The sequence below is a fragment of the Lycorma delicatula genome, chromosome 2 (genome assembly GCF_047948215.1).
Source record: "Lycorma delicatula isolate Av1 chromosome 2, ASM4794821v1, whole genome shotgun sequence".
Lineage (NCBI taxonomy): Eukaryota > Metazoa > Arthropoda > Insecta > Hemiptera > Fulgoridae > Lycorma > Lycorma delicatula.
Window position 1 is genome coordinate 56,452,979 of NC_134456.1, and position 20,999 is coordinate 56,473,977.

Below are 20,999 nucleotides of genomic sequence, written 5' to 3' on the forward strand. Positions count from 1 at the left end.
AAAATTGCATTTTTTTAAATTCATAACTGTCTTTTTTCTGAACAATACACTAGTATAATGGTTTTATTGCGTGGTAAGTCAATAATTAGAACTGCTAACAAGTTTTCTCTTTCTCTCTCTCTCTCTGTGCGTGTGTGTGTGTGTGTGTGTGTGTGTGTATGTGTGTATCACATGCGCGCGCGCAGAGAGCGAGAGTGAGATACATTTAAAAAATTTGGTCCAATTTGGTCACTGGTCCATTTTCATAACAATTTAAAAACCTAAATTTCATATACATTTCTGTTAGCGTATGCTTGTATTATTTTAATTTTTAAATTTCTTAAATCGATACCTGCATCTTGAATATTTTTTAAACAAATTGTAAAACATTTTAAACTGTACCTATAAAACAAGATGTCCTGACTGACTCATGATCAACGCCCAGCAAAAATTACTGAAAATAAATAGATGAAAATTTGTATACACCTTCTTCTTACGGTGTAAGTGTGCACTTAAAATGGGAAAATTAAATATTTAAAAAAATTTTAATTTAAAAAAAATAGAAACGAAATACGATCACTTCCTAGTGGTGTTTGTCGGGTAACGCTAAGAACCATCCAAAATACATTTTTATCCGCACGAAGGACGGGTAACCGGCAGCATATAATTAATTGCTGAAAGCAAATATATAAATTAAAATCTCTAAATTGTCAATCGTTCATATAGTCTGCTGATTTTAATAACAATTAATAAATAAGATATTAAGTTTACTTTAAACTGGTTTTCGATAATGAGAAATACTTTATGATAGGGGCTGAAAATATATTTTGGTCATGAATACTTAGACATATTTATAAAATATCTTAACCGTATTTAACATAATAAAATTATCGTTAAGTCTGTTAAATTTTTATATTTGCAAATCAGTATTTTGTATTACTGTATAAAGATAAAAATTGTTATTGTTTAAAAAAGTCTTTACTTTAAATAATCTCTTTAAATTCCTTCATTTTTTGCGGTTTTTATTGTAGGTTAAGTTCATTCATTTTTGTTTGATCTTTTAAAGTAAACTTATTACAATTTACTGTACTAATATATAGAATGGAAACAATCATAAAATTCTACTGACTATGATTGTTAATAATTACTGAACTTAAATGACTGAGGATGAGGATGTTACAAGAGTTAGTCTTATCATATCGTAACAACTCCCACTTCATTATTAATTCATTTAATGAAACAGTATAAATGTGTCGTACAGTATGTATACTTTTTTCTTGCTCTACGTAGTTGAGTGTGCTCATTGACCATATCAAATTAATATCCGTATTAAAAAATACAATTATTGATTAGTATAATCACGGTTTAATTGTTTTATTAGTCTATACTTTATATATTGTTATTGGTAACATTTTGTTATTATTGTAGGCGGATTTGACGTTTATAATATTGAGACGGCTATGCCACACATAGATCTTGATGCAATTGAATCGCATTTGAGAGCTGCACGGGAAGAAGAAAGAAGGGTAAGTTGATAATTTTTACAATTCAGATTAAAAAAAATCTAATTATTTAATATATTATATTAAATTAACGATTTTTTTGTATATGGATATTATTTTTTTCGTGTATTTTCAGCACTTTGCAGATTTATTATCTCTAACTTAATCCAATATTTTAAATTGAAGTTTTTTTTGGTATCATAAAATATATTAATTAATTTTCTAATTTATATTCGCTTTGTTTCTGCTAATCATATTAAATATGATTTATCACGTAACAGCAACATGATCTTAACGGAGTGATTATTTCAATTATTATAATGAGTTTTAATTCGCTAAAACAAAATGGAAAATTGTGGATTTAGTTAACTATATAGTAAGCAGGTATAAGGATGTTTCGCCATGCCAACCAACTAAATATAAAATTAAAAAAAAATCAGATATTAAACACATCAGGTAATTCTAAGCAATTACTTGATCGATTTCAATTTTTTCCTATTTTAACTAACCATAGCGCTTAGAATCAGAAAAACATAAAATTTAAATGTTAGAAAACAGGTTTGGACAGCGGATGACCCGTGCAAGATCAAATTCTGTGTCGCGTTATCAGTATTCTAATCAATTTTATGAGTTATATGACCTCTTCAGAAGCTAATCCGGCCTGTGGAAAAAGGTTAGGATTAAGGTTAGAGCTGGAGTTAAGGTTACTCTGTGAAAAGAGGTAAGAGATAAATTATCAAGGTTTGGCAATACTTAACACTATCTCTTAGCAAACTTGGATGAATTTACGTTTAAAGGGGAATACAGTCACAACAGAGAGAGGCTACATCACATATTCGGTGCTATTAGTCATGTGTATGACGGATAATCACCTTACGAAGACGCCGTCAATCATCTTCAACCATTGTCTCCGAGCCCTAATACTCTGACGACTAATTAAGAATAGTTATCGTTCATTTCTCTCTCCACAAAACTCTATCTTAACTCTAATCTACCTACCTACGTACCTTAACCTTCACCCTATCTCTCTCCTCAAAACGAATTAGCATCTGAATAAGTGGCCATATTTCACAAAACTGGTTGCTAATTGACGCTGATAACGCAGCTTTGACTTTGATCTTGCACGATTCGCCCATTGTCCAAACCTAGTTTCCGACATTTACATCTGGTGTTTTCCTGATCCTAAGATACTACTATGGTATATAAAAGTATGAAAAAACTTAAGTTGATCGAGTAATTGCTCAGAATTATCCAACGTAATAATGATAATCTTATAATTTAAGTAATTTTCTTATGTAGGTTTCGTTACGCTAGATAGAAAAAACTTCTAAGATGAAATAGATCCATGATACGACCATAACTAATTACCTCAGCAGATAATATTAACAATTAACTTACATCACGAGTAAATAGAGAGAAAGTTTTGTTTTTAAAAATCATTATATTAGTACGGCATAAACGTTAGTTTAAAATGATTTCGAGCGGTTAAAAATTAAAGAAATAGCTTAAAACTGTTATCACCACAGTAAAATTTACTTTCATATTAAAAAAAAACACCATGAAAATTTCAGGTAATATCGTTGTGATGTCGTTTCTTTCTTTTTTTTTTAATGTATGGAATTAGTTATATTTCGTTTAAGTATAGGTTTGATAAATAATAAAATTATTTAACATACAAATTCTATAAAGCTTACACATATTTAGTTACTGTAGATTAAATGGCTTCGCCTGCTGTAATATAATTTATATTCCTACTTTTTCTGTTCATATTTTTACATCCTGTGCCGCCAAGTAAATTACTTTTTTCTCTTAATCAATTTTTTCAATTATTAAAATTTCAACTGCAGACATGAATAAAAATAGTTCATATTTCATACAAATTGTTTATTTTTCGTTATTTAATATTGAAAAAAATTTGATCCACATTTGAATATCTCGTTTAATGCACGTCATAGTTTACTTTCAGCAGGAGAAACAAATTTAATATTTCTAATATTTTAAAGTAATAAGAAATGCATACGTCGTAAAACAAACAGTATACTTAATAACATATTTATTTGGTGGTATTGTTTAAATAGAAAAGAGTTTAATTCCTGATCTTTTTCAGAAACATTTTATTATTTGTGTAGAAATCAGAATGTCTTCATGTTTGCCTAGATGTATAAATAAATATACGGACGTATTAATATTTGCAAACAAATAAGATAAATCCGTAGAAATTCAATAGCATAACTTATATACCGTACTATGTAAACAGATATTCACAAATAAACAAATTGACATACATTTTTTTATACATCTTATTTATTACATGTAAAGTTGACGTTCATTTTATTTAAATAACCGGAATAAAAAAAAAATGTAATGCATTAGTTAACTCTTTTTTCTACTTTTTTTTTTAAATAAAAAAAAGATTGCTCCAAAGAGGAAAAATAAAAAAACAAACATGAATAATGAGCAAACAAGGGTTGAAGTGAAGCGGTTCTTCATCACTCACTCGCACCTGACAAGCGAACATTTGTCATCAACATGTTAGTTTATAGGCCTAACTGGCCCTCCATAACTGTCCTCATAAACATGTTTGTTTAACAACACGATCCTCTATCCGCCTGCTGTCATTCATCCTCTCAACTACGAAGTGTAAAATAATGAATAACTCATAGTTGTAGTATTGTCATTAAAAAATATTTTTCGAACGTACTCTAGTAAAAAAGGGCATTCATCATCGTTACTCAACAACTTGAGTTATAATTTCAATCGTAATAAAAAAATGATATGTAAATGTGTTATTCATGTATATATATATATAAAAGCTGCGTTTCCCACGCACTTAACCTTTGTTTTCTGTGATAAGAGTATTAAATACTATTGTTTCTTGATTTGTTAAACCAGCATGAATTATCTACGGTTATCGGTGCTGTTCTTCTTTCTAAAATAAAGAAATATTTTTACAACCTGATTTTTTTCATTTTATTGATTCTTAATAAGAAATTGAAGAACAAAATATATTAAAACAAACTTTTGGCCTTGATATTAGAGTTGTCCAGCTGATATTATCAGATACTTATAATTAGAATCACTTTGCATCTGACACTTTAAACACTCTTAACGTTATAATATTATTTGAAATTTATTTTAACAAAAATTAATTCAACGTTTATTTAACGTCTAATCAAAAAAGAAATCTACTGTTCAAAAAGAATTTAATATGGATGTACTCGTAATATGAAAAAGAAGTGTAATATGTACAACATTTAATAAGAATAACGAATTACAATATCTCAAAAGGATTTTAAATATTTGTAAACTGGCCGGCCCGTCTAACCCGAACCTGAGCCCAGGCGAACCCCGGAGCTACCTCAGCGACTCCTCGGAGTAACCCGGGGCCTACCCCAGGGTCGCAGAGCTCGCTTCAGTCGCCATTCCTGTTTACCCAGAGGGATCCACCCCCTGGACTCGAGCGCTGTTCTTTATTCTCATGGTTTTGAGAATAATACTGATAAATAAAGACCAAAGCATTCAGGGTTTATAGAAACCTTAAAAGGAAACTAAATTACTATAGGCAGAATAATAGTAACTATAGTAATTAAAGTAGACACACCTTTGACGACGAAAAATTCATAACTTATTTCTTGCCATGGTGGCAGAAATATAATAATAAATTAAAAGGATTAATCTTTATTTTCCATAATGACTATCTTTAATTCACAAATTCAATCTCTTTAGGGGTGAAGAATAATGAATATTTTTAACATCCTAACCTTCAAGAGAGCTAAAGCCTCTGTCTATGGCTTAAAACCTTCCCCGAGAAAACGCAAATGTAACTTGAAAATTTGAAAGCAATTGATCGGTTGGTTCTCGCGTGATGCGAGAACAAATAAACAAACATTGTTGTTAATGTTTTTTTTCGGGATGAAATACTCGTACATCTAAAAACCTTCTTGGTAAACATGGGTAAATCTTTAGTTGCGATTGATCGAGTAGTATTTTTTTGTTTATCCCGAACAAATAAAACTCTCTTTTTCTTTATATAATAATATAAGATTGTTAGTTTTATTAAATAAACGCGTTTAATTTATTTTAATTCATCCTAGTTCCAGAAAAAAAATCTATTTAATTTAAATTTATCAAAAATGTTTTACCCCTATTTTCATATAAAATTTTCATCATTTCTTTAAAATTGGTAAATGATTGGCTCCGATAAAAAAATAGATGAGGTTTGATCAAGCAATGATCTAATGATAGTATTGTGAGTTAGATTCGTCAATGAGAGTGAGCATTTTAAGTTACACTCCTGCGGTTATAATGAGTTCTTTTAAACGCATGAATGTATGTGTGTGTGTGTTTTCTTACCATATGATTATGAGCACCAAATAATTTTTACATTGCCTTTTTTAATATATGTACTACTAAACATTTTTATTTATTCTTTAAATATCTTTATGAGAAGGTTAAGATTCTTAACCTTAAGGTTAAGGTTCTTCTCTTCACTAAGAGAAGATAATATCTTCTCTTAGTGAGGTTTTTGTCAGTCTCTGCTCTTTCTATATAACAGCGTTATTGATTTTACTTCGCAGTAGAACAGTATAAAAGTGGAATTTATTGTAGTCAGAGAGAACATTTTTTTAAAAACTAATTTTAAAAGAAAGTTGGTAAAACTTTCTGTTCTACAGCATATTCATTCTATTTTAATCTACTTTTAAACTCGCTTCGCTAGCGTACAGATTTTTCAGATGATATAAAATAACATTAATACATTTTTCAATGGAAAATTACTAATATATTTGTATAGAAATAAAAGAAATACTCTTATTTGAGTTTTTGTACAGTAGGTCTACGTGTTTTTTTTATCTATCAGTGCGGTGAGAAAAAAGATAATTCTTTATTTATTCTTTCCTATCACATATTACGTTAGAACTGAGTAAATTTAAATAATATTTGGTTTACAGTATGAAAGCTTTTAATTGTGTATTAAGATGAAGTACAATTCAAACGCATTTACTTCTACTATGTATGTTTGACATCGCAGGGCAAGAACAACGTACCACGCGTAGCTTGAATATATATTACTCGAGCTTAATTCTGTCATTAATTGGTCATAACGTCAAAGTTTTAGTTGTTAACTTTATTTCAAATAATAGTAATACTGTTAAAATACGATTACCTTCCTAAGCATGTCTGCTTGCGTTTTAATATTATTTATAAGGGAAATTTCGAAATAAAAATAGTACTTAGTAGGTCTGTGTTCGATATCGACATTAAAACTATTATGGTGGTTGCCATGAAAGATGGCGCTTGTGTTTAAACTATTGTATCTCGGTTAAAAAAAAAATGCACAATAAAAATGAAGGTATCCTCAGAAACTGCAGTTACTTTTGAGCTAACTGGATTCAATCAATTTTAATTTGAATTTCTATAAAATCAAAACCGATCGAAATAAAAATTTTCTACTTTTGGAGGTTGACTAAACGATTGTTTCTCAATAATTATAATTAAGATTTAGTCCAAAGCTACTATTATTTAAGCGTTCATTTCAAGTAAAACCACTACATTTCGGTTAACATTAGGTGTAGAAAAAAGTAATTTCGGCTAATATCAGGCATTAATTTTGTAGAATTCATTATTTGTAAAGTTTACATTAATAAACATTCGGCTTTTATGGTGAGGATCATTTTAAGGATCATAAAAAACGATTTATAAACCGGCCATTATAGGATGGACAGAAGCCGTTTCAATGAAAAGGTGCAGTCTCAACAACTACGTTATACCTTCTGTTTGTGTTCTATTTATGAATATTTTACACCACTACATGTGATAATCAATCACAAATAATAAAATGATAAATAACTAATAAAAATAATGAAATTATTTATTATAACTGAGGGTCTTAACTTTATCCATTCGAACTTCTATGAAACAAGTTTTACTGCTGGAATAAAATATTAAAAATGAATGATGAGTAAGCTGACACATTTTTTTTTTTAAATTTCAGTGTTATAATAAATTGTATAATGTTTACCGATATGATTTTAATGGCTTTTTGTAATCTGTTATTCTTTTTATACAGTTGAGTCTTTGATAGAAATATTGTAAATAGTTGTAAAAATTAAAATATATGAAAATAACAGCAGTAATAATAATAATGATAGTATTGACAAAATTATAATTTTTAATATTAACGAAGTATAAAGTAATGTGGAAAAGCTGTGAAAGGCAATATTAATCATGCCCGCTTGTCGCTTGTATGTATGCAACGAGCAGGACTCACGCTCAACTACTAGTTGCAACTGTACTTTATGAATGATCGTCCATACCTTTCCCACCTAATTAAAAGCTTAATACTAAATAATTTATTTTCAAAATAAACTCATTTTATTCAAATTGTCTCAAGGATTACAACGATGAGTTTTCCGTAAAATATTAATTGAAACTAAAGATAAGATTGTCTCGTAAAAAACGCTTAAATAATTGTAGTTTTTGGACTAAATTTAAATTATAATCATTGAAAAATAATCGTTTAATTTACGTTCAAAAGTAGAAAAATTTTATCTCGATCGGTTTTGATTTTATAGTAATTCAAAGTTTACGTTCTCAAGAAAAGTACAAAAATCGTGATTTTCCGCTTTTCACGCCCTTAATTTTCAAACGAATGACTGTAAATAAGATTGGCCAAATTGTACAGATTTTTAGAGTGAGATACAATAGTTTAAACAAGAGCGCTATCTTTAATGGCGACCACTACAGCTCATTATTTACTCTCTGAAATTAAAGAACGGTAAATAATCTTAAAGCTTCATCGACTAGCACTATGAAGTTGATCTTGACACGTCTGAGAGGCAACAGCGTTATGTTGCTGAGAAGTTAGATGAATTGACTTCGGAGAAAATAAAGAAGAGAACAGCATGGTATCGCCCTGTGGCAGGCCAGATGGAATGAGACTGTGTGTGGGCGTTATGATGATGTTTTTCCTAATGTTGATTTGCAGGACGCCTCTTGTGTACACCCGAACAAGTATGTGACGCAATTTCTTTCAGGACATGGCGCTTTTCGGGACAAACTACAGAAATTCGGCTGACTCTGGTATGTGTCCGCAATGCGGGTTATCGGACGATGCTTATTATGCGATATATGAATGTGCTAGGTATGAGTTAATGCGCACAGAGACCATTTGTCGACTTGATATTACCGGATTGACACTCGATTTCCGTGTTAATTGGAAAAACCGAGCCAATGGATGATCGTAAAAAGTTTTATCATATATTTGCGATGATGTTTCGCTTGGACTTTCCTTCTTTGTGTTTACGTTTGGTTTTATTGTTATTTTGTTTTGTGGTTTCCTAAATTGTTGCTGTATTTTTTCTGTTTAGTTATAGATTTGTTTGTTTTTCGTTAGTTATGTTTTATATTACTGTTATGTTACATTATTTATTGTTGTTATATTTTTTTAGTGTTTTTGTGTTGCGTTTATGATTCGTTGTGTGTCGAACTCACTTTTACCTTTCGGGTAAGTAGAGTTCAGTTCCTTCGTTCTTAGAAGTCATTCAGTCTTGTTTGAGACTTGGCTAGATGTGTTTTGTTTGCAGTTTATGTTAGTAGTACACCGACGCAAATGTCGCTCGTGGCATTCGCATCGGTGGCACCCTGGCTGCGGCTAGACTGATTGACGTCATTACCAAGGTTCTGAAGATGACCTCCGATAAAGCCCATAAGGGCCTAGGTACGGAGGCGGTGGCTTGGCGACCTGAACCGTCACACGGAGAGTATCTACCCCTTTGGGATCAGCATGACCTTGACACATTAAAGGGAGTTATGACTTATTAATTACAGCATTGAGATAACTGCGAATACGTCTCCTCTACTTCCGTCATGGTTTGTATTATATAAACATTTACTTATTATTTTTTAATTATTTTTTTTTGTTTATCTTCATTTATGAGTAAGTGACGCTGTAACACTGAATGTAATTATTAAATTATCGTTACTACTTCTATACCAAAGACTGAATATATCCTAAATAAAATAGAACCTAACAAAAAGTTATTGGAATTGTACGGTTATGAGAGTTAGTAATTATTAATTAAAAAACTATTATAATTTTTTTTCTTATAATGATCATTACTGTGTAATATTGCTCTTTGTAAAGTGATCCTTATTTAACATAATTTAATCTTTTAACACTACATTCTTTCTTTCTTTTTCCTGTTTAGCCTCCGGTAACTACCGTTTAGATAATACTTCAGAGGATGAATGAGGATGATATGTATGTGAGTGTGAATGAAGTGTAGTCTTGTACATTCTCAGTTCGACCATACCTGAGATGTGTGGTTAATTGAAACTCAACCACCAAAGAACACCGGTATCCACGATCTAGAACACATTACATTACATATAACACTACATTTAACACTACATTACATATAGTATAACTTTACGAACAAAAACTGGTATACTGCATACGGTTGAATTTCAAGAAAAGAAGGTTAAGGTGTTATAAGGGTAAGTTTTGTAGGGAATATTATTCCCCAAAAGGATGGAGACACTGGTTAATAATGCACCATTTCATAATAAAAAGAGATACAGTAATTTATTGTTATATACTATCCCACAAGTCTTTTTTATTACAGTGTTGATGTACGTAAAGCATTTGAAGTACCAAATGCATTACTCAGTCTTTTTCTTTGAATATCACGGTGTACACTGTACAACCAAATCCTGTGGTGAAAAAAGAGATGCCACCTACGGATATTATCTTATACTTTTCGGATGGGTTTGGACTGCTTATTTGAAAAAGTACGAGTATATTCGATTCAGTTAAGAAGATTACAATTGGGAAACCATCTCACATATCTTTTTTCTTAGTAAAAGCCGACTTGTTGTTCTTCAGAATTACCTGGTGTTATTTATAAAAATAATTGTCGTCTTTTATTACGTCGCCAAAAGTCATTCAGTTACTGAGCCTAACATATAAATAGGGGATATTACCAAAGTCAAAAGTCAAAAGTCGTTTCTTTTTCCTGTTATTTAGTGCCAATGTTTTACATCTGTACAGAATTACCGTTTACATAACATTTACATAACATATCATTTCACATAACTCTTAACTCATGTTTACTTTTTTTGTTAAATGTTTCCTTAGCCATTACTCATCCTTTGTTTCTTCTTTTCCTGAATTCACATCATTATTCTGTTATCATTTACTCCAATTTTTGACTCAGTTTTTTTTAGAATTCATAAAAGAATTTTTTGCTGATTACATGATAAAACTAATTGTCTTGTTACCTTGAGACTGCACTACGTTTGTTGGGAACTGAAATCATTGCTGTTTTGAAAAAGTTGTTAGAGATCGGATTCCATCGTTACAGATCGTACAGTTTTACAGTACGATTGTACAGATTTACTACTTTTGTAATTCTTCTTTATTAAGACGTACAATTCACTAAAATTATTGAATTATAAAGAATAATTAATAGCTGTTTTCTCTATACTGTTTTTTAAGTAGGATATTTTGCCTTTTTCCAGCAAAAAATAAAACGTTCTTAATTAGTATCCAGTTAAAAAGTATAATGATTCAAGCTGTGTGAATGAAAAAAAAATTGCATCATCGTTTCAAGTAGATAAAATTTTCTAATAGCGTCTTTATTTTGAATAATTAGTAACATCTTTTGTATCATTATAGTTAACCAAGTATCACAATTCTTTGTGTTACTCTATACTAGATGCTTGTTGTTGATGTTTATCGTATGGAGTTAGAATGCCTGCTCTTACCTAAAAACCATGAATACACAACCATCTTATAACAGATGGTAATGTTTCCTAACAGATAGCTAAACAACCATCGGTTGGAAACAGAAACTCTTGGCAAAATACAGGCGGTTCGCACAAAATCAGGTTGCAACCCTAGCGGGATCTGGATCACAGAATATAAAATATTGAAGAAAAGATCAAAGATCTTTCGTCTCCAGGCAGTAAATACCTATTCCTGTCAGAAACCTCTCAGGAGATCTGAACGGTTTAATTCCAGAATGGGGGTAACACAATGGTTATCAAAAATTTTCCGTTCTAACTTGAATAAATGCTGCATAAACTTTCCCTTCAAGTAGTAAAATCTCTCGAGAAGTGGCTCAGATTTTCTAAAAGAACACTTTCGCCTACCTCTGGAGTTTTGTCGCGTATCTAAAACAACAAAAAAATCAACACATTTCCAGATAATGAAGAAACTTATTTATTTTAACTTAATCACTATTTCTTTTCTTTTTTTAAAATTTACTAGTAGATGTAAGTCACTGAAAAACTGTTAAATATTTGAGTAGGTAACCAGATTGCGAACAAATTCGTTTTCTGTATTGACCAAGTCTATGACGTCCAGCCATTGGCTAATCATTGCTGAACTATCCTCCGCACATCTCTGTACTTTTTGTTCACTTCACAACTTCTGGCTATTGATTTTATTTTAAATAAAATAAAAAACAATTATTCCTTTCAAAATGCTATTCAAAATTTTTCTCATAAGTTTTATCATTTCGTTTTTAAATGCAATACATTTTACGAGCGATTTCAATCTAATATTAAGTGTATTTAAATAAAAGGTCTCTTTTATATCGATTTCATGCAGAATTGCTGTTTACGTTAAAAAAAGCAAAGCACAATAAAAAACAAAAAAATCAGATACAGAACTGGTATAGACAATCAATGATAAAAGTATAGACTTAAAGACAATCAATGATAAAAGTACAGACTTACAGACGTAAACTTGAAATTAAAGCAATTGTTAATTGCATTTTTTTTTCGGTCTGCAATACTTAGATATCCTTCGGAATATATATGTAAAAATAAACCAAACAAATTTTTACCGGAGTTTAAAAATAAAGGAAGTTTTTAGTTCTATCAATATCATATCCTGGTTTATTTTAAAACGTACTAACAACATTGGACTAATTTCATAAAACTTCTAGAAGATGAATTTAGAACATTAAGAGTAAGTTTTAGACGGTACAGGTTAGAATATTGGAAAAACATTTCAGAAAGATATAGTGGTCGTTTTAACAAATAATTCTTTGTTACGTAAAAATCATATCCTTTTTTTTTAAGTAAAGTACGACTAATTTTCATATCTAAATGTAAGGTATGTTAAATTAAAATAATTTTATCAAAAGACTTATACTGTACATACTGAATACAGTAAGTAACTTTTATACGAGACATCGGAAGTAGTGACCAAAAACTTGTCTCTTGATTGGTTTGGTATATTGCTAATACATAAATATAGTATGTATGTTGTTTATAATTATATCCGTTGTAGTGACATATCGGTTATTATGACTTATTTTTTCTATTGCAATGCAATATTTTATCGTTTATAATGACGACGGAAGTGACTCGTAAGTAACGTAGTATATCTACATTGTAGCTACAGTAATATTTTGACGGTTAAAATGAGTGATATTTTCCTTTTTACCTGCATTTGTATTATAATTCTTGTTTTTCTTATCTTCTTCCTGTACCAGATTATTGTAGACTGACGCAGCCACATTCAGTTATTAAACTTTTACTGTGAGCGTATCATATCGTGCGGGTACAGTATTTTACTTTACTATCCTTTGTAATTCATTTAATAGTGATTTAATTATGACTTCGCAAAAAAAAACATTCACGATAGAGGAAAAGGAGCACATTATCTGGCGGTTACAGTGGGGAAACTAATAAGGACATAACCCAAGAATTAGGCGTAGGTCATTCGACAATAACGGTAATATGGGAGAACCGTAAAAAAAAAAAAATAAGAAAGATTTTGAAACAGATTCTATGAAATTAAAAAAAAATACGGCCTAGTCAATACAATGATGTAGACCAAGCACTGTTAAAATGATTTAAATACCAGAGGGCAGTGATATCCCTCCCTATTAACGGTTCTATATTGCAAACTAAGACGAACGATTTTTTTTTTAAATTCGGAAAACCACGTTTAGTGACACAAATACATGGAGTGTTTGTTTTGATTTAGTAAAGAAGGTTCAAAAACTGTATTGCAACACAAAATGTTCGAAACAAAGCAAAGTAATCGACTTTTTGCAGAAAAAGTAATTCTAAACTTTTTCTCTATCTTAGTTTACTCTACCGTATTTGTATTTATTACTGCATTTTTTTATACTATTTTATTATGAAAATAAATTATTATTAGTTTTAATGATTATAATTTTACTGCTTTACAATACCCGTAGTTGGCATATTAAAGTTGTACCACTAAGCTACCTAAACATCGGTTATTGTGACTATCGATTATAACGACTTAATATCGTCGGTTCCTTGGAGGTCACTACAAACGATATTTACTGTACTACAAAAAGTAATTAATAATTTTTCTTAAAGAACTAAAATGTTTCCAAATTAATGCCCCACTTTATTTTTAACTTTTTTTTATAAATTGATAAAATATGGTAGAACATTATATTTTCTTCCTTTTTCATTTAAGTTTTAAGTTAATTTTAATCTTTTTAAAGTTTTAATCAAGTAATCTTATTAACAATAGCTAAAATAAAGTTCAGTGGATTGTATTTGGCATTAGTGGGTGTACTTTTGACAGGTTTATTCGTCTTTAATTGTAAAGGGAAAAGTTTATCGTCGCCTAATATTATAAAAACGGAAATAATATTATTACATTTTTATCAGAATGATAAGCTTAATTGTATTCCGTATATAACCATTTAATGTAGAGTACGGTACTTCAGTGTTAGATCGTTTATTGTATGTTAATGGTGTAAAGTGCTGTCTAAATTTACTTTTTTGCGTTTATTAATCTTCTTTTATTGTTAGTTTTACGCTAATTTTTACAGCTAACTTTTTTTTCTAAAACGACTTCCATTATTATTATTTTATTGTTCAATTTGTAATATTTATTGTGCATCGGGTTTGGTTACATTTTTCATATTTAATTTTTTGTATTTCATACAGCATTTAATTTATTTGTTATTAAACGCTAATTTTAAAGTATATAAACATATACTGTAAATATAACTACAGTAGATTATATTCTTAAAGCGTAAATGATATTTATATTATTCTATTGCGTAAAATAATACTAATCATTCATGAAGTATTTTATCGGTTATTTTTTATTTCCTTACGAAAACAAACATTTATTGACTTGTTTAATTATATTGACAAAACTGTATTTTTATTACAGGAAATATTTTTAGCTGTTTCGTTATTATTGTGAAATAATTGAGTACGTATTTCTTTTTTTATCATTAAATAAAAAGCTAATTAAATAATCGGTGATATTGAATATTCTGTTAGTAACGAACGGAATGTTAGAGGAAATAAGTGAAGTTGATTTACCTTGGAATATACCACCGACACGTGTTACATCAGTACAGGTACTAAATATTTTAATTATAATTTTTTTATAAATTCTGTATTTATATAAAGGTAATTTGAATCTTAATTTTTTATTTAAGTATGTGATTTTTTACCAATAACACTATTTTCAAAGATAAGTAACCAGATCAACGGCACAGCAATCGTTTGTAACAAAGAATGCAGCGTTAATTACGTACAGTATATATTGCTTATGCGACGTTCCGTATTCGACATACCATCGTCAAAAAAATTCATCAATCGGCAACAAGAACTGAAAGTTATGAGCGTAGTCTATTTTTTGTTCTCTTGACTCTACCGCGTGGCGCACTGCGACTCATGTGTTGCTGTTCAGTGCAGTGCATTTTATCATTGTACGCGGATCGTTTTGTCGTCTGTTACTGTTTATGCGTATGTGTCTGTGTGTAATGTGTTTAATTTTACAAATATTGTTGTGATATTTAAAAGTTGAAATTTGTGCAAGCACGGAAAGAATGGCAACGAAAAGAAAGAAAGTTGTTGTATCGACGGAACAAAACTTAAGGCAAATCAAGAGAATAGATAACGGAGAGACAATGTAGAAGGTAACTGATGACTTTGGCGTTAGACGGGTAACAGTAGGAGACTGGAAAAAGAACAAATAGAAAAATGTGTACATCAAGAGTTATGGAGAGTGACTTAATAGAAAGAAAAACTGTGAAAAAATGTGATTATAAATGAGTGAAGCTTCGTATGTTTGGTTAATACACTTCAGGGAAAAATATGTGCCTATTTCAGGACCTATTTTACAGTAGAAGGGGTTGCATTTTCGTAATAAATTCAATGAAGGGGATCCAGATTTCACAGCAAGTTTCGGTCGGCTTGACCGCTAGAAGAAACACAACGGTATCCGTCAGTTATGTGTTTGTGGTGAAAAACTGTCGTAGAATTTTGAAGAAATAGAAGCATGCAAGAAAACATTTCAGGAGATAAGCGAAAATGAAAGCCTAACGGGTGGTCAGATATTTAAATGTGATGAGTCGAGCCTTAATTATAAAATGTTACCTATACTGTATTCGGTTAGCTTGTAGAGTGAATAATAAACAGTCGTTGCGTTTATTTTAGTGATTTCATCACGTTTCTCTTGAGTGGCGTATAAGTGCCGATTCACAACGCGGCCGTATCTATATACTATACAATAATCATTACTCATATTAGTCGCCGTATAATTAATTATTCATATAGTACTGTAATTATTACATGTAATGAAACGTTTATGAATTTGTAATAATATGTCTTGCAGTTTTGTTAAAACCCTTGATCTATTCATATAATTACTCTTTTTGTTCTTTTGTTCAATTTTTGTGTTTCTTATTTATTAACTCTTATGTTATTTAAAGTTAATATATCGGTAATGCAATTTTTTTTAAGTTTACTGGAACGTAAGTGTAGTTTATTCTAGATTTGTGTCTGTACGACTTGAGTTGTACCGTTATTTTAACACCATGTGTGATACCGGTTTAGCTAACAATAGTGCACAATTATCAGCATTTTTTTTGGAAGGGACATTGACATCCTCTCCAAAAAAAGGCCGCAAAAAACATTTAGGTAGTGCGGAAAAACACATCATTTTAAATGCTTATAAAAATGAATTTTGGGTGATTGCGCAGGGGCTGTGTACATACCATGTGGATTAGGTCTGGCCTCTGCGTGACTAGATGAGAAGGTTTTTTAGCGGATGACAGCCCCGCACTTGCCGTCATAGCGGGCCTGGCAGCGGTTGGCAGAACGTTTTCCTCCCCCTACGGAGAAATTAAAAGTTACTTAATTCTAGACAGATTTTTCTTATATTATTTTTACTTCTTTTTAATATTTGCATTTAATAGCAAGACAAATGAGTTCTACTGGTATTAAAATATAAAATTTGTTTCTTTTTAATGAAGCAATATAAGAACTTATAACCTTAATTTTATGTAGTATTGTGTGTTGGGTAATCTTCATGCAGTCATTAACGCTTAGATTTATAAATATAAAGAAAAAAACTTTTTAATTACAGTAGCTGAAATTTAATGTTTTAATGAATGAATAAGTCAAACATTTTTTTAACGTACGAGGAGTAAAGTTGTTCGTAATTGGTGTTGTAAAAAAAGAAAAGAAAAAGAGTTGGTAGTAGCTGGTTAAAACGAGTGTAGGGTTCAGACAGATTGATGGTGAGGTCAGCTCTTCGTTGTGTTTGTAGCCGACTATGGGAAAGGGATTGTGAGTAAAGAGTCAACGGACAAAGGGATATAACAGCAACTCTCTCTCTCTCTCTCATGTATACTTTGCGAACGTTCGTTTGTCCATAAACAAAATACCCTGTTTCCTCTCAACCAAAATTTAATGAGAGCTTACGTATACCTATATTAACAGAATATGTTTCACGATTGATGTACTAAATACTAATATACTATTATACTCGTACGATTAAATCGATGAAACAAAAGTTATATATAAAATATAATTTTACTATATTTTCTGGGTTCTTGGAGATTTGAAAACAAATGAACCACTTGTTCATTCCATTTATTGATTCTGAAATAACATTTTTTTATCACTGAATTAATTAAATCAAAGTTTATATTTTGTAAACGCACTTTTTAAATAATTTTATTAAAAATACCCTTCTCTTTGTGTATTTAGTATGATTTTTCTCCTTAGGGCCACCCAAACAAAATTCTTTACCTTGAAATGAATGTGAACCCCACATAACTCGGAATTAGTGAATTGAATTAGTAGATAACTCCAACAATGAGGAAATTTACCGAGCTGCAGCGGCTTTATATTTAAGTTAATTTTTCTGGTTTTTCTGTGGTTAGGTGGATTTTTTTTCTGAAACTCTTCCTTGGTAAATTATTAGAATGAAAAATGACATGGATGATAAGAAAAATTATGTAACGGAGACTTTCCAGATGAAAAATATATAAAACCGATCCGAACTTTCTAGATGACTGATAGAGGTTTTTTGCTATATTTAACTTGCATAGTTTTCACGTTCCAAATCAGCGTCAGGTGAAAACCTTGAAGTAAACGGTCATCGGAATTTTTTTCATCTAGAAAATAATCTTAACTGTTCTCGCAATAAGAAATGCTTGTAGAAATTACTAATACTGACACGAATAAAATTAGTAACGAGAAATAAACCTGGATGATTATAATACTTTGATGCCATTCTCCATTCATTTGTATTTTATGGGACTCTTTTACCTCCAACATTTATCATATACTATATCCTCATTTATCTGTTTTACATATTCCAGAATTCTCCTTTCTATAATTCTTTTTTTTTTAGTCTGTACGCATCCTTCTATTACTAAATTAACTAAACATTGGAGTTTTAGATCCACCAACTTATATTTTTTTTTACAAGATTTTTTCCCAATCTTTTTCCTTTCTATTCGTTTTATGATTTCCTCATTTACTTTATCAACCCATATAATTTTCAACAACATTCTTTTACACCACACATCAAAAACTCCTGCTTTTTTTCTTATTGTTTATGTTATCAAGCGCTAACGCCACAGGTATATTTTTAAGAATATTTTCTAATTTTTAGATCCATATTTGACAATATTAAGTTGGTTTTTTTTCGTAAAAGCTGTCGAGTGTACCAGTCTACTTTAGTTATCTACCTTACTTCCTTATACCCTTTGTAATGCTTTTACCTAAATTACAAAATTCTACGTTCGGTATATTGTGTTCTTCTACCTGAAAACTTATTTCCTCTAATTCAACTTTTCTGTTATATATCTCTTTACCATTGTTTTATTCTTATTTATTTTAGAAATGAATTTCTGTCCAATTCATAAGTCCATGCCCCTCAGAATTTCATTTTTTTCGGTTTCTGGTAAATAGTAGTGGTAAAAAGAATCCTCGTTTTTGGTTACTGTTATATTATCCAATGAATCTCAAATTTAACTCTTTTTCTTCTCGAGGACTCTATTCTCAAATTAGTCCTTCAATTCCTGTATTGCTTCTTCTCTATAAAATAATATATAAATACACTTTTTTATTTTTTTCATTATACGATTTCCAACATACATTTGCACGTAATTTAACGAGAAAAAAGAATGAAGAATGAAATGATAAATGAGAAAATAACAAACCCTTGTTGGGAATCGAACTCAAGACCAAACTATCTAGAAATTGGCAGCTCTACACCATTTGGCCAATCAAATGGTCATGTAAACATATAATTTATATAATTACACAATATACTCCTACTATTTGCTTTTTAAAAAAGAAAATAAATGTTTTGCCCTTTACATATTAACAAACATATTGTGAGAGTCTAAAAGATGGTATCAAGAATCTTTAGCCTTTTGGTTTAGGTAAACCGTAATCTAGAGACGAATTAATTCATTTCATAGATCAAGGCACTTAAAACCTATCATATATCGGTAATCATAAACTAAAATACCTTTTTCATTCCTGACTGTTTAAATATTATTGTTATATCACGTACATGAATTAAAATCATTCTTTAAAATACCTATAACATAAAAAACGGTATTAATTTGTATTTTTTCAGAATAATGGATCATTTCCAGTTTTGGAAATCAGTTGATTACTATATTTTCTTGGAACTGTTTAAAAACATGCTTTTGCTTGTTGTTTTATACATTTTGCGGTAATGCTAGAAGTTAATAGTTAATAGCGTATGTAATGCTTGCTCTTTTCACAGAATAAGAAAGTTAAGTGACTGTTGAAGTGAGATTTAAAAATACACTTTTTATTTGTAATACAGTATTTTTATCACAAGCTCCAAAGCTTTTATTTTATAAACTTTTAACATGTGAAAAAGATACAGATTCATACGAGTCTACTATCGATCCGAGTCTTTAAATATCCAGCTTTGTTTGCTAGCTGGATAGAAATAAGTATGACCTGTTTTGAACATTTGTATCTAGTCTATTATCTTTTTCTTTATATATATATATATAATTTTCAAAAATAAATTATTTTAATTACATTATATTAAATCATACATCCACATTGATATATGATTTATTCTACGGGAACTTAGTTTAACGGAGATTCAAATTCTGGCAATTACTTTTACCTATACTTACAATCATGTATGTACAAGTAACGTTTCCTACAATTTTTGTAAATATAAGCTATATATCCACATTCCTATTAAGAAATTTATTTCGTGGTAAAAGCCACAAAATTTTCAAACCATTATCAATCCAATTGTAAACTAATTCCAAAGATAAAATAACAATTATCCTCTACAACAAGGCTCTTATAAAAAAAAAGATGTAAAGAAATGAAACACCAGATAACACTTAGTTCAGTTGTACCTAATTGCCAACACGGTAAACAAGAGAAGGCATAGTCGGTGTTTCTCGAATATTGTTGATAAAACTGAATAAATGTTAAATTTTTTCTGAAGAACCAGATTCAAGCATATTTGATTAAAACTGGAGACAGAATTCTCAGAACTATTTAGAGAAATTACTTTATTTTTATTTTTCAAAAATATTTCCTTCGTATTTATTTTAAGAAATCTAAGTAAATGATTTTTAATTAAAATTAATTACCGCTAAGTAAAGTCTATTGAAAAACAGTGTTTTAATTTAGTGTGTTTGTTTGTAAAACGCTACTTTTTTTTAATTTGTTAGACAAATTTTTATATATTTATTTCAAAAACCCATTATTATTTTTCGAAAAGTTAATAAGTTGTAGAATAGTAGTTAAATTATATAGATAAGGTTAGTAAGAAAAGAATAGAATATTAAGTGAGTAAACTCAACTGCCAGAAGGTTCAAGATCTTTTTCTTTTAACTGATCCCCTTCCTGTTCCTCTCTATCTGTATTCTCTTTCTTCCTTTTTACTCCCGTTCGTTCGACTACTGTTTCACTATCACATGTTCTCTTACCCTTTACATACTCTTTCCCCTCCTACCACCACTGTACCTCATTCGCTGTGCTTTCTATCCTATGTTATTTTCTTACAACACCGTATTATTTGTCTCCTTTTGTTTCTGTGTACTAGTTTTTCTTAAGTGTATGTTCATGCTTTTGGACAGTGATAAATAGAACACTATTTACTGTTGCTACGGCAACAAATTACACCATCCGCTTGAACTGTAAAATGGCTGAATTCTTTGAAAATTATTTCCGTGCGCCATTTTATTTAAA

At 29.9% G+C, this 20,999-nt stretch overlaps 1 protein-coding gene across 1 annotated transcript in view; it reads left to right on the forward strand.

The window, feature by feature from the left end:
• The window catches only part of LOC142319879 (uncharacterized), a 55,723-nt gene extending 36,304 nt beyond the window's left edge, over positions 1–19,419 (forward strand). The window contains exons 6-7 of the mRNA XM_075357552.1: positions 1,408–1,505; positions 19,384–19,419. Of these exons, the coding sequence (XP_075213667.1) occupies positions 1,408–1,505; positions 19,384–19,419 (134 nt within the window). The remainder of the gene's footprint in view (positions 1–1,407; positions 1,506–19,383) is intronic.
• Positions 19,420–20,999: the final 1,580 nt, after the last annotated feature.